Source organism: Lodderomyces elongisporus, chromosome 2, assembly GCF_030384665.1.
Source record: "Lodderomyces elongisporus chromosome 2, complete sequence".
Taxonomy (NCBI): Eukaryota; Fungi; Ascomycota; class Pichiomycetes; order Serinales; family Debaryomycetaceae; genus Lodderomyces; species Lodderomyces elongisporus.
The window spans coordinates 351,853-366,727 of record NC_083674.1 but is presented as its reverse complement, the minus strand read 5'-3'; the positions used below and the strand labels follow the sequence as shown (position 1 = coordinate 366,727).

Here is a 14,875-nt window from a genome sequence, read left to right as displayed (position 1 = left end):
ATTTAATTTTATAACTAATAAAATATTTCTCCAGCGGTGGGGAAGTCGGAGTGTTGGAGAAGAAAAAAAAAAAATAAAACCACACAATTAATATATATTTTTTTTTTCAACATCATCTCCATCCATTTCAATTACTTTTCCCTTTTCATTTATTTATTTATACAATACAGTCTTTCTTTCCTTTGTACTTTGTTTCCTTTTTTTTAATAAAGACAAAAAAAAGAAAAGAAAATAGAACAGAACAGAACAGAACAAAGTAAAGATGACTAGTGACGCTAAGATCGAGGAAGTTAAAGAGAAACTTCACGAGATGGAGGATAATGTTGCAGATGAAGATACTGCATTTCTCGACATCTACATCCGTTTCAACGATGATCAAGAAAAAGACTATTGTTTCCAAATAACGACAACCACTAGGTTTAATGACTTGTACAAGATTTTTGAAACTTTACCAATTGCATTGCGTCCTAGTTTATTCTATCACCCACAACCTATTGGGTTCCGCAAATCAACTTCTCCAGGTTATTTAACTGAAGATGGTAATTTCTTATTCGATGAAGAAGCAGGCAAGACTAAAAGTTCCGTTATCCCTGGCGACGAATTAATCAATAGCCATGTATGGCCAGGACAATTGATCCTTCCCGAATGGCAATTTAACGACTTTGCATTCTACTCGACAGTAGCTCTATTGTTGACTTGGCTCTATACAGACTTGCCAGATTTTATCTCACCTACTCCCGGTATCTGTTTAACCAATCAAATCACCAAGCTTCTAAGTGTTGCAGCCATTAAATTTGGTTACTCCAACGTTGCCAAGCTTTTGTTACAAGACATTGAGGATGACGTGAGCATCGTTTTGCAGTGCATCTTTTTTGCATTCCACTTGATCAAGGTTGGTTTTTTGTTTGGATTCCTTTATACTGGTGCATTCAACCCAATAAGATTATTTAGAATGCCTGGAAGCGTTGCACCAAAACCAACAAAGGAGCAATTGGTAGAATTGGGCTGGACGGGAACCAGGAAAGCCACAATTGAAGAATATAGAGACTATTACAGAGAGTTTAAGATTCAAGAACATGGCGGAATGATTCAGGCCCACCAAGCAGGATTGTTCAATATTCTTAGACATCTTGGTGTACAATTGCAAGCTGGTGAAGGATACAACACGCCATTGGTCAAGAACAACATGAAGAAAACAATGAAGGAAATTGTTAATGAAGCAGAGACCAATGCTGCTAATTTCAAGCTTCAGTTGAGTTATGAATGGTTTGCTGAGTTGGGCTATGTTTTTGCTGCCAACTCCGATGGGAAGGAGGGTAAAGAGTTGGCTGAATTGATTAAGCAATTCAGAAGGTATGGATTGTTGATTAGCGATAGAAGAATCAAACAAGTTGTCGAGGCTAGAAAATCACAGGTGAAGGATGAATCTAATAATAGTAATGGTGAAGAAGAAAAACCATTGACTCCATTGCCCCCAAGAGAAAAGATTGAAGTTGTTGAAGAGTAAGATGGCGCTGTTGAGGAAAAAAAAATGATATAATAATTAAGTATGATAATGGCATTGGAGGAGGATTAAATCTTGTTAGAATTGTGAGTATTTAATGTTAAAGTTTGAATTAAAGTTAGAGTTAGAATTTAGAATTTGTTAGAATTTATTAGAATTAGGGACCAAGAAGGATATAGACTGAGATTAAAGTATTAATATATATAATTAGTAAATTGAGAGGTTTCAATTATTGGCTAGTTTGAATTACCCTATGGTCTTGGTATATTATTGGAGAGAGAAAGAGAGGAAGAGAAAGAGAGGAAGAGAAAGAGAGAAAGAGAAAGAGAAAGAGAAAGAGAGGAAGAGAAAGAGAATAAAAAAAATACAAATTCAATCCTTTTTACGTGATACATCTATCGAGTAAAACCGTTGTATGATTACTCGATATTTACCTGCATTTGTTGATGATAAGATACTGGATTACTAATGACTATAGCCCGGCGCTCTTGCAAATTCTTGAGTCCTGTCATAAAACACAACAGTTGGTAACATATATCACTACATCGTCACCAGAGAATCTTCTCTCTCTAATTTCTTCCACTACACCAACAGCAGCAACAGCAGCACCAACAGCACCAACAGCAGCAACAACAACAACAACAACAACAACAAATGCTTCTACGATATCGCTATACGACTTGATCAATTATGAGTATGTGACTGATCTCAACCAGTTATTACGAATAAACTTGTCCCAAGTGGTGATTGTTGAAGGCTTGTCTGGAATGATTGATGGTAGTAGTGGGGATAGTGATGTGTTGAGTTATAAAATTGTTGAGTTTTTCAAGAAATTAAAGGTAAAAGATAAGGAAAAGGAAAAGGAAGAGCAAGAGCAAGAGCAAGAGCAAGAGCAAGAGATACAGGAGGAAATAAAGGACAAGAGTAATGAACGAGAGTGTTGGATCATCGACCACCGACGTATTCAGTTCTTGGAAGTATTGTGTAATGAGTTTAGACTGATTTAGTGGAATAGCAGTGTTGTAACGTGACGAGTGATTACCATTATGATGTAGGATATGCTTCAAGACAATATTCTTTTCTTTTCTGTTCGTTTTTTTTTTTTTTTATTTCTCTCTTATTTCTTTTTCTTTTATCTTGACAATAGCACTTGGTTAATTATTAGAATATTGGTGTTTATTTTGTAAAGAAGTTGTCGTCAAATGATGTTGTAAATGGCATAGCTTTAACTCTAGGGTCCAGCAATATTATGGTTTTAATTTCTACCTTGTGGTGGTGTTGTTGTTGTTAATGTGAAATTCACGAGTTGAGGTGAAGCGGGAATCTGGTAATAAAAATGTTTTATGGTTTTTTTTCTTTACCCCTATCTCCTATATAACAAAATACGCAAAAGGGAGTAAGAAGAAGATAAGGAATACAAGTACAAATAATACACCAAACATTCACTATATATAAATATTATTTAATAAAATTTAATACTAATATTGGGGGGGGGGGGGGGAAGGGCGGATAGTGTTGAAGGCGGGGAGGAAGAGGGGCCTGGAGCAAAAAAAAAAAAGAAGGAGAAAGATAGGGGGTAATAGGAAAGGAATGTTGAGTTAAAGGTTTATTGATTCTAGCGTATATGCAACCACTGCAATGAAACTGCAAACTCTGATCAAAAGTCTACGTTGACCTTTAATCCACTAATTAATAGTCGAGACATGGCTAAGATGCAGTTTGTTCGCATCGGAGGTTGGTGGTGGGGTGGGGGGGGGGGGGGGGGGGGAAGTAGGGTTGTTTTGGAGAAAGAAAGTGAGAGAGTAAGAAACAAAAAATGATTGGTGGATAAATGGTGTTTTTTGAATATTCATTTCCAAGTTTAGGCAATCTTTTGCGAGTATTCATTTTGCAATGGTTCTTCAGAGTTCAAACGGCTTAGAAAAGAATGGCTTTAGTGAGTGGCTTTCTCTCCGGATTATTAGCTACACTCATTAACTGTTATTGGTCTTCAATCTCTTATTGTTTATACTTCCGATGTCTCGTACATTTCAGGATCCTATTTAAACCTATTGGTGTTCTCTCTTGTCTCTTTTGTCTCTCTCTCTTTTTTTATTTATAATTTTTTTTTTGGTTTTGAAATATTGATTGTTCAATATACGGCAAAACATTGTAAAAGCACACAAAAGCACTCAAAAGCACACAATAGCATTTACTTACTTCCCCACCTTCTTCCCATGTCACTCCACATCTGTTTACACTACGTACATATAGGTTATATACAGTACTTTCTATGTATTTCTTGTTGCCTTTTCCTTTGCTTGTTTGGTTTTGTTACCAATTGCACTACCACTGTCTTTTATAGTTCATACACATTTTCTTTTCTATTAAAGTTTACCATACATTCTCATTTCCCCCCTCCTCCCTCGCCGCTCCTCTTACTGCATTGTACATATTGTACATATGGGGTCAATGTATGAAAGAAAATTGGTTAGTGATGCGAGGGTAAAGAGCAAGGTGGGGGACCTGAGGAGAGAGAAAGAGAGGTTAAAAGTAAAAGGTAGATACACATATACACATATACACACGCTAAACTTTCGAGACTGTCGATCACGGTATTTGCTATAGTGCATACCATTTATTTATATACCACACACTATCACCAGGTTTCCCACCAATCTGGTTGCAAAAACCCCCCCAGTACCCAACTCGTCCTTCCTTCAAACTTTGTCATACAGTACATCACCATACATACATTCACAGACAAAGAGCAACCAATAGAGCAATGGCAACTACTACTACTACTGCTGCTAATGCTGCTAATGCTGCTGAAGTTTCCACAGCGGCATCCAGAACACTATCGCCTTGTGAATCTTGTATCACACTAAACCCTACAAACTTGCCACCACTTCTACAGCAACAACAGCAACAACTGTATAATCCGCAATATTTCAACAACTATTTGCAAACTAGACTAGCAGAAGAAATCAGCAACAGTTTAGAGGACCTCAATGACAATGCCAGAGCAATTAACAAACCCAGAGCTGCCTCTATTCAAAGCAACAGGAGTACTTCAATCACTCCCAAAGCATCAAACTCAATAATCAAGACGGAAATCACCATAATATACAATCACCATGACATCAACATCAAGTTATCATCCATCATTAGTCTCATTAATAGTTACTTGACCAACCCTTTACAACCTAGCCAAATCACAATCAACCACCTCTTCATATATTTGTACTATCACCAATTTGTACTCTTTGAAATAGACGAAACCCCACTAAAGATTAGACAATTTAACCTAATACACCTCGGGAAACCATACAAATTTGTATACGACACTTTTCCAATCAAAAACACCCCAACAAGGAAAAGCTTACTTTTAGATTTCAAAATTGAGGAGTTTCCAAAATTCTTACTCAATATCACTGGAGATAGTCAACAAACCTTATCATCACCACGAACAACACTGAACTATATTACACACCCTACTACTCGCTCTACAACTTCATTTTCGTTTTCGAAAAGAAGACCCATTTTGCACTATACTGATTATTTTGATATTGCAACTTTCCTCAAACGATCAGAGGAATTTGAAGACAAAAGTACAGGATCATTGACATATGTCGAGTACTTGAGAAATAAACTAAAGAGAAAACATAGTACAGATACAACCAAAACAATACGTGGCACTAAGAACGATACACAAGAAGAAGCAGAACAAGAAGCAGAACAAGAAGCAGAACAAGGTCAAATAGCAAGTGAAGACGAGGGTGCAAACATAGATGATGAGCCAGCTACGATTCAACGACACCGTTCAGCAAGCACAGTCACTTGTGGTGGCGGCAATGTCAGAAACCTCGATCAAATAAAAAGATTTAGAAAAAGGCAAAAAATTAAAGATGCCGTTTTCAAAGTAGCTAGTAAAGTATTTGTAGTTGTCTTTCATTGAAATACATAAAAAGCACCCTTATAGTAAGTGGTGTGGTGATTTCTGACTGATTTATTTTCCCTTTAACGATTTGTCCAATTCTTGATGTTTGGAACCAGTCATTTTGAAAAGTTTGTAATTACGCAATGGTTAAAATAACACCAACAAGGTCCATCGAGTATACCCACACACACATGTTTATATAAACATACACACACACACACACACACACACACACACATACATATATATATATATATAAATAGGCGTATAGAACTCTAGTTAAGGTCACAGGATTTTTTATTTCTTTTTATTTTCTTTGGTTTTCACGAAACTTGTGCGACAGACTATAATCTCACTTCAGTTTTACTATTTTCATCTATCTGCCATTAATTTCATTTTAAGTGTTGAACATCATAGACTCGTAGTACTACAGGTATTAAATGAAACCACCAGTGTTTTTTCCAACTCCTACAAATTATATATACATCATTTACTATTATCAAACTTTGTATTTGAGTTACTCCTATATATAAATAATGACAAGGAATAAAAAAAGAATAGTTTTTTTGATCATAGAGTATACCCACAAAACAATGAATACATCTCTACTCTCAAGTGTATTTATATGTTCTAGTGTTTTTTTTTGTAGTAGTAAGAAATACACGAAAAAACCCATTTCAAAAAGAGCCTATACTCATGACCCAACAAAACGGTTTCGGCATTATAATACTCATTTCATGCATAGAAGGAAAGAAATATCTATTATTTCCCATCTCCACTCCAGTGCAGAAAGAAAATAAACAAAAAAAAAGAAAACATCTGAACAAACAAACTTAGTAACCGAAAGTGGCCAATTTTTGAGCAACTTCAGATTCAGCAGTTGAAGCCTTAGCAGCGTTCAACTTCTTGTTCAAAGCTTTCTTCTTGGCATAGTATTCGGCAGATTGTAATTTTCTCTTCTCTTCCAACTTGTCAACAACTGCCTCGTACTTCCAACCAACTGAGGTAGACAATTTACCAACAGTAGTGTATTTTCTACCTGGTTTCAATCTCAACACTCTCAAAGCTTGTGGCACAACGACTCTCTTTCTCTTGTCGTATGGAGGTGGGATACCTTCGAAAACCTTCAATCTTTCCAAAGCTGCCTTACCTCTGGCAGTCTTGTGTGGGATCATACCTCTGATGGCCTTGTACAATATTCTTGATGGGGCTCTGAAGTGGAATGGACCCTTGGTCTTGTTGTATCTGGTAGACTTTCTCAAGTAGTCGTGGTACTTCAATTTGTTTCTGAAAAACTCTCCCGAGATGTTCAATTCCTCACATCTAACAACAACAATCTTTTGACCGTTGAGGATTTGCTTGGAGATGATCGAGGCTAAACGACCCAATAAGTGGCCTTTACCATCAATGACAACAACTGGTTCGAAGGTGGACATGGTGTGGTTTTTGTTGAGTTGATATGGACTGGTAAAACTATGAGAATCTCTTTTTTTTTTTCTTCTATTTTTTTTCTTCCCTCCTTTCTTTCAAAGATGAAAAATAGGTTAGTGTCTGGGTATGAAGCGAAGGCGAGAGTAGGTTTGTGAGAGAAGCAAAAAGAAGTGCGAATAGAAAAAAAAAAAAATAAAAAAGAAAATAAAAATATTAGTGGAAAAAAAAAAGAATTTTAAGTGAATATTTGTCTCCTCACTTCGACTTATTTTTACAGTCAGAGCCAGAGACTAAAATTAAGTCGAAGTGAGGAGACAAATTGTGCAATATCTCGGTCGAGAGCTTACAGCATTTGGTCGAACTGTTCTCGCTCGAAGAACAGAATAATAAACAGCTAAATATCTAATTGTTAGAGTGTGCGCAAATTACGGAAAACAAAGTGTGAAAAAAACCATGTTTGTTAAAATTAACACAAAACCAAAATAATAAATACAATACACGTGATATGAGTTCTGCTGATGGCTATAGCCCTATATGCTACGAAAGTGGCAGTGGCTGCAAAATGCGAACGAATATGTAATAATATTTGTTATAACCAAAGGATGGAAAGTTGTATCTACATTCAATCTATAAGCAAGAAATGATTTGTAGGAATTGGATAGTACTTTTTCAATTCTAGTAGTATGGTCTTTTTATTTTTCTTATTCTTTTTCAATTTTCTTTCCTTGCCTTTCTTCTTTCAAACATATAAACGTGATGTTAATTTGAGGAATAAAGATGCGTTTTGAAATGATACAAAAATCATCAACCTATGGATTTAATATTAATAAATTTGTCTTTATAATACCTACGTACTAACTCTAAACAGTGATTTTACCTTCCTTGACCAAAGAGTTGACGACACTCAAGATGGCTTGGATTGAGGCTTCACTCACATCATGACTGATTCCACATCCCCATTTGGTTACTTTCTCACCAGCATCATCAACATAACTCAATTGTATATATGTAGCTGCTTTTGTGCTTGAGCCACTACCAAGCGAATGTTCTGTGTAATTGACAACCTCGAACAAAATACCAAACGATTTTTGTATAGAGTCAACAAATGCTGAGATTGGACCATTACCTTCACCATGAAGCTTGTATTCAGTAGCCGAGGTGTTGGCCTCAGATTTCAATTGTGCGTAAATTTCTCTACTGTCCGTCTTTTTACCTTTAGTAATCTCAAAATCATTGATTATTAATGGTGATTCAACCAAGTAGTTGCTCTTGAATACATCAACAATCTCCTGAGTTTGTAATTCACGACCCAATTTGTCAGCTTTCTCTTGTACCAATGATGAAAATGCAACTTGTAAATGTCTAGGCAAATCAAGACCCAATGTTCTCAAGATAACCCACGCAGAGCCACCTTTACCTGACTGGGAATTGACTCTAATAACAGCCTCATAAGTTCTTCCAATATCTTTTGGATCCAATGGCAAGTATGGTATAGCCCATCTCTCATCGTCACGCTCAAAAGAGAACCCCTTTTTGATTGCATCTTGATGAGATCCACTAAATGCACAAACAACAAGGGAACCACCATATGGTGCTCTTGGGTGAATCTGAATCTTGTTACAACGCTCACTAATATCAATGATGCTTTCCATATCGGAAAAGTCCAAGTTTGGTGCAATACCTTGCGTGTACAAATTCAATGCCACAGTCACAAGGTCAACGTTTCCTGTACGCTCACCATTACCAAATATACATCCTTCAACACGGTCTGCTCCTGCAAGCAATCCCAATTCCGTAGCAGCAACACCACATCCACGGTCATTATGGCAATGCACTGAAACGATTATTTTTTCACGCTCTGAGATATTTTTGCAAAAATACTCAATTTGATCGGCATAGACATTGGGGCCAGCAACTTCGACTGTAGCAGGCAAATTGAAAATCATTGGATGTTCAGCTGTTGGTTCCCAAGCCTGTTTAACAGCTTCGCAAATCTCAACAGCAAACTCAACAGGGGTATCTGAAAAACATTCTGGTGAAAATTCTAAATTCCATTCAGTTTCTTGCATTGAAGGATCATCTTTTGTAAGACTACGCACAAGCTTAGTAGTCTCTACAGCTTTGGCGATTGCATCTTCTTTGGACATACCAAAAACAACTTCACGGAAGACATCGGAGGTAGCCAAGTAGATATGGATAATTGCCTTTTTGGCACCTTTAACAGATTCAACGGTTCTTCTTACCAAAGGTTCTCGAGATTGGGTAAGCACTTGAATGGCAACATCTTCTGGTGCATTTTCAACTGCATATCTCGTGAAATCGAAATCCGTTTGCGAGGCCAGCGGGAAACTCACTTCAATTTCCTTAAATCCCAAATCGACTAGTTTGTGAAAATACTCCTTTTTTTCAGAAATAGACATTGGATCAGGTAGTGATTGGTTACCATCTCTTAAATCCGTTGAGAGCCAACGCGGTGCTTGTGTGATGACTTTGTTTGGCCACTCACGGTTGGCAAGTTTAATCTGTTTAGGTGGTGGGTATTTTTTGGATGGATCTCTCAACATGTTTTTGTAAGAGAGTTTAACTGGAGGTATCCTCGATACCGCTCTTGTAAAGAGCTTAAACTGACTAGATACACTCATCGATTTAATGATTCTTACCACTTGTGTGCGTGTGTGTGTATATCCAAGTGTAGAAATAAAGGTTGAAATAAATGTATTGTTTGATGTTGTGGTGGTATGTGATGAATACAAAATTTCCAACTTTAGGAGATAAAATTTTATTAGAAAAAGGAGGCAAGCAAATAATAGAATTAGACGAGCATATACAAATATTTATTTACTTTTGATTTTGATGGGTAATATGAACTTCTTTATAGGTTGTGTTCCCCGCCCCTTTGTCTACAAGTGAAAAATTATTTGATTCTATTATGTTTGTGTAAGTAGCGGTTCAGGCCCGCTGTCGAGAAAGATATTGCTATCTCTTACCTCCCCCTCCCCTGTTCGGAGAAAGAGAAGAACAGAAAAACAGAAGAACAGAAGAACAGAAGAACAGAAAAAAAGAAAAACAGAAAAAAAGAAAAGACCAAGAGGAAAAATTTGTAGACTTCCTAAAATGGCATGTAGTCTTTTTACTTCTGAGTATATGGCGCGACTTGACATTATTATACAAGTTATTGAACAACAGTCTTGTTTTGTAAAGTGAGGGATTCTTTCCTTTTTTTTTCTTTTTTTTTTCTTTTATTTTTTTATTTTTTTTAATTTAAATTTATTTTTTTGCTGCTCATCTCTCGTAACATCTGGAGAAGACTCTCGTGTGTTTTTTTTTTTTTTTTTTTTTTTTTCAACTTTACTTGCGTATAATTTCCATCTCATCACTTGCGATAATTTTGACTTTTTCTTTCATCAAGAACGTGTTGTTTTTTTAGTACAAGTTTATATAAGTATCTAAATTTATAAGGAACAGAAACAATGGCTAAATCATCAAGCAAAGTTGACAAGAAACTGTCCAAATCAAAGGATGTGAAACCTGTTAAAAAGGTTGAAAAAGAAGAATCATCATCCTCATCGTCATCTGAATCAGAGTCATCATCTTCATCATCATCATCATCATCTTCTTCTTCTTCTTCATCTGAGTCAGAATCAGAATCTTCATCTTCATCATCTAGCTCATCTAGCTCATCTAGCGAATCATCCTCATCATCCGAAGAGGAAGAGGAGGTTGAAGTGAAGGAAGTCGAAAAGGTTAAAAAGAAGAAGAGAAGTTCTAGTTCAAGCAGCTCGTCATCATCATCATCATCATCATCATCTAGCTCCAGCTCAGAATCATCCGATGATGAAGAGGAAGAAGTTGAGAAGAAAACAGTTATGGAAATAAAGAAATCAAGAAGAGATTCTACTTCAAGCTCAAGCTCAAGCTCAAGTTCTAGCTCATCATCTGATGAAGAGGAGGAAACAAAGGAAGAAGTGAAAAAAACAAGTAAGAAATCAAGCTCATCAAGCTCATCAAGTTCTGAATCCGATTCAGACTCTGATAGCTCATCTTCATCTTCATCATCCTCCTCCTCTTCAGACTCAGACTCAGACTCCGACAGCTCATCTTCAGATGAAGAGGAAAAAGACTCCGAGGTCGAGAACCCAAAGAAACGTAAGAACGAAGAAGTTGTTGCTGATGAAACATTTAAAAAGTCAAAGACTGAAGCTGAGGAAACCGCTGCACCAACATCACCAGCAGTAGCAGAAGAAGAAGGTGCTACTTTATTCGTTGGTAGATTGTCATGGAACATTGACGATGATTGGTTAAAGAAGGAGTTTGAACATTTGGGAGATGTCATTGGTGCACGTGTTATTATGGAAAGAGCTACTGGAAAGTCAAGAGGTTACGGATACGTCGATTTCAAGACCAAGGCAGCTGCTGAAAAGGCTCTTGCCGAAATGCAAGGTAAAGAGATTGATGGTAGACCAATCAATTTGGATATGTCTACAGGTAAGCCACATGCTTCGAAGGCCAATGCAGGCGACAGAGCTAGACAATTTGGCGATTCTCAATCCCCACCAAGTGATACCTTGTTTATTGGTAACTTGTCATTCAATGCCAACAGAGACAGTTTGTTTGAAATCTTTGGTGAATATGGTACTGTGATTTCATGTAGAGTGCCTACACACCCAGATACTCAACAACCAAAAGGTTTTGGTTACGTTCAATTTTCATCTGTTGACGAAGCCAAGGCTGCATTGGAGGCATTGAATGGTGAATACATTGAGAACAGACCATGTAGATTGGACTTTTCCACACCAAGGGACAACAACAACAATAACGGTGGTGGTAGAGGAGGTTTCGGAGGCAACCGTGGTGGTAGAGGAGATTTTGGCGGAAACCGCGGTGGACGTGGTGGCAGTTTTGGCGGAAGAGGTGGATTCGGTGGCAGAGAAAGATCCGCTACTCCTACCGGCACCCCACAAAGAGCATCGACTGAGTTTAAAGGAACCAAAAAGACTTTTGATTAAATCTTTGGTTTTAAACACATTTTCTCAATGCCTTTCCCTACTTCTTCTGCATTCTTTTTTTTCATTCTCTCTCCCCATCTCGAGTTTTTTTGCTGATCTAAATTTGGGGGGGGGGGGGGTAATCACAGAATGAGATGGTTGTTCGAAAACTGGAAGAGTGGGGAAAATAATTTGAAAAGATCAAATGAAAAGATCCAATGGGTTAAAGCATATTGTACATTATAATAAATCAATTTAGCAATTAATTAATTAATTAGTTAAACAATTAATAAATAAAGAAAAAAAGTAAAGAAAGAAGAAATCAAGCACTTTGAAAATAGATTTTGGTTCTGGAGTTTGGAGGGTGTAATTGTAATTGCAGTTGCAGTATAGGCTTAATTTAAATACTTGTATGGTAAAACTCTCTTTTTCTTTTCTTGATCTTAGTCAATTTTTCTTTTTTTCATCTTTTAAATCATTTGCAATAGCTTCAAATGTTGGAACTAAAAGAAAAAGTCAAGTCTTTCTAATGTAATGGTTAAAGCATTGGGTATTCTTTGCTTCTTTGTTGATTACTCATACTCACACTCATATTGTTTAATCTTTATTCTTCCAACTTTGCATGACGTCATCTCCAATTCCTCGTGTGCTATCGTACTGCAAGAGCATGCACTTTTTTTTTTCTATTTTCGTAGGTGTAGTGTTGTTAGCTTAGTCTTCTGATGGTCAGAAAGAAAATGCTCATTATCCTTTGTAGTCTCTATTTGTTGATTGATACTGTTGATCTCTTTGTATCGCTGTCTATCTATTCGTTTCTCATTAGATTGCATACCCCGGATATGGTTTTTGTGTAAGATAGTGAATTTTTTTTTTACAATTTTCAAGAGGTTTAAAAAAATTTTGGAAGAACAAGAAACGATAGGAAGAATAAGACAAAAAATAAGCGACTGTTTTTTCTCAGAAAAAGGAAACTAGTTTTAAGGCTCGTAAAATAAAGAATAGACTAGAAAGTACAGTTCAAAATGCCACTAGAAGCTCAATATTTTGGAAAGTGTTTTCTACGTGAAGCATTCAAAAACTTGCGTTGCTTATTTAAATGAATATATTTGTATATACATTTGTATATACATTTGTATCATTCGTTCCTGTGATGGCATAACATAAAAAAAGAGTGATTGGGGATGTTTGTGGGTCGAATTCCAGAAGTAAAGTAAAGTAAAGTAAATTAAAGTAAAGTAAAATGAGGGTTAAGTGAAGTGAATGTCTTGGTATATGCTTAGTCTGAATCTCAGTTCAAGTAGCCATTTAAAAGTTGGGAGTCGATTTATGTTTTGAGCCTCCAATTTTAGTTTATTTCATCTATTTCATCTACTTCACTTACCCCATTTGGCTACATTTGGCTACATTTCCTCTTTATGATGGTGTTCGTCAATATTTGTCAAAATTGTTGCAAGTCTTACAAAAAAGTCCACCGAAATAGATGTCTAGGTCAAAGAATAACATCCCAATTATGGGTAGATTGAAACGGTGCAAAGTATCATGCGAGTTGGTAGTGCCTATTTATAAGATGCGGATATTGAAAATCTGGTTTTCGTTTTCGTTTTCTTTCTTCTTTCTTCCTTCTTTGCGTGTGTTTTCCTAAAGGAGTAATTGTAACTGTTTGCAATCGAAAGGCAAGAAAAGCACCGAAACAAAGAACAAAACAAAAAAAGAACGAAGAGCTGTATATATGTGTGTCTATAGTGACTGGCATACTAAACATTGTGTTAGGCAATGTTAAAATCAGCTAAAAAACAGAAAAAAAAACTTCTTCGTAAGTTTGTTTGGTGAATCCTATTTTGTTTTTTGGTACAAGGTATTGGTAATAAGAAAAGAATAGAAAAGAACAAAGAATAAATAAAAAAGAACAAATAAAAAAGCTTCAGTGACACAGCTCGTTGAAAAGAATTTGGGCTATGCTTACCACCGACTAAGAAAGAACAAAGAGTGGAAGAGCTAAAAGGAAGGGGGAGAAAGACATGAGTAAAGAAAGGGTAATTATGTATGAGTGCATTTGAATTCGGAGCAAAACAAATTTATGGTTTTGAGCGCGCACCTTAAATCGCCTTACAATACAAAACACTCATGAGCTTCCCATCAGTAAATAAATGCCATTTTCCACAGATGGAAAGAGATGAGACTTCATTATTGCGTTGCTCAAACAAACTCCCAGCGCTTGATATGATATGTACCAAAAGAGAAGAAGAAAGATAGAAAATAAGAAAGTAAGGCCAAGTATTGTAATGGGAAGAGGGGGGTGTAAACTAGGGTTGGATGTTTTTCTGCTATGAGCTGAGCGGATTTAGTTGTAGTCTTTCTGTGTATATAAACCATTTTGCTCCTTCATTTTTAAGCCTCTTAAATTTAAAGCCAAAAAATTTTTTCTTTCTTTAAAAAAAAAATTGCCATACACAAGAAGCAATATCCCTTAGAATTGATTGGTTGTTTTATTCAAAGTAGAGAAACAAGTGGGTGTTTGTAAGAAAAGGAAAAAGTAAAAAAAATAGAAAAGAAAAACAAGAAGAGAATGGAGAATAAAGTGAATAGATGGTGCTTTGGGTCATTAAAAATGTATTACTCAAGGGCTGTGTTATTGGAGTTATTGACTAGTAGGGGGTACAGAGTGTTAGCACGTGAGTTGTTCTTGTACATGGATATGAATGTGTAGGTCGTATGGAGTAGTTATCATGTGGTTCTCCACCATGAAGGATACAATGTTCTAATGCTATTTTATTTCAAGGGCCATACTTCTATATCTGTAGTATGATTATTATTATTATTATTTATTGTTCTAGTAAACTTCTGTGCTAGTATATCACCATTAATACTATTGTTATGTTTGTTATTATTATTGTTGTTGTTGTTATGTTTATTATTTTCAAGAGTACAGAATACAGGAATACTTTGCGCGCGCGCACGCGAGAGAGAGAGAGAGAGAGAGAGAGAGAGAGGGAATTAATACTTTTTGGGTGCTTTGAGAATGAAATATATTGCAGA

General features: G+C 36.2%; 6 protein-coding genes across 6 annotated transcripts; 4 read left to right on the top strand and 2 right to left on the bottom strand. All coding sequences in view use genetic code 12, as the record gives it.

Annotated features, from left to right (window-relative positions):
• Window positions 1–262: 262 nt before the first annotated feature.
• GSF2 (glucose repression protein) lies at window positions 263–1,507 on the top strand (the record flags this gene model as incomplete). Its single annotated transcript, XM_001526583.2, has 1 exon — window positions 263–1,507. The coding sequence occupies one exon, from the start codon at window positions 263–265 to the stop codon at window positions 1,505–1,507; it is 1,245 nt and encodes a 414-aa protein (XP_001526633.2).
• Window positions 1,508–1,950: 443 nt separating this feature from the next.
• PVL30_001428 (uncharacterized protein) lies at window positions 1,951–2,511 on the top strand (the record flags this gene model as incomplete). The annotated part of the gene is made up of 1 exon (XM_001526582.2): window positions 1,951–2,511. One exon carries the CDS (start codon window positions 1,951–1,953, stop codon window positions 2,509–2,511), a length of 561 nt encoding a protein of 186 aa, XP_001526632.2.
• Window positions 2,512–4,268: 1,757 nt separating this feature from the next.
• PVL30_001427 (uncharacterized protein) lies at window positions 4,269–5,441 on the top strand (the record flags this gene model as incomplete). The annotated part of the gene is made up of 1 exon (XM_061119229.1): window positions 4,269–5,441. The coding sequence occupies one exon, from the start codon at window positions 4,269–4,271 to the stop codon at window positions 5,439–5,441; it is 1,173 nt and encodes a 390-aa protein (XP_060975212.1).
• Window positions 5,442–6,256: 815 nt separating this feature from the next.
• Window positions 6,257–6,859, bottom strand: RPL16A (60S ribosomal protein L16A; the record flags this gene model as incomplete). Its single annotated transcript, XM_001526581.2, has 1 exon — window positions 6,257–6,859. One exon carries the CDS (start codon window positions 6,857–6,859, stop codon window positions 6,257–6,259), a length of 603 nt encoding a protein of 200 aa, XP_001526631.1.
• An 855-nt stretch (window positions 6,860–7,714) lies between these two features.
• On the bottom strand, window positions 7,715–9,496 carry LEU4_1 (2-isopropylmalate synthase (Alpha-isopropylmalate synthase) (Alpha-IPM synthetase); the record flags this gene model as incomplete). Its single annotated transcript, XM_001526580.2, has 1 exon — window positions 7,715–9,496. One exon carries the CDS (start codon window positions 9,494–9,496, stop codon window positions 7,715–7,717), a length of 1,782 nt encoding a protein of 593 aa, XP_001526630.2.
• Window positions 9,497–10,324: 828 nt separating this feature from the next.
• On the top strand, window positions 10,325–11,860 carry NSR1 (nuclear localization sequence binding protein; the record flags this gene model as incomplete). Its single annotated transcript, XM_001526579.2, has 1 exon — window positions 10,325–11,860. The coding sequence occupies one exon, from the start codon at window positions 10,325–10,327 to the stop codon at window positions 11,858–11,860; it is 1,536 nt and encodes a 511-aa protein (XP_001526629.2).
• Window positions 11,861–14,875: the final 3,015 nt, after the last annotated feature.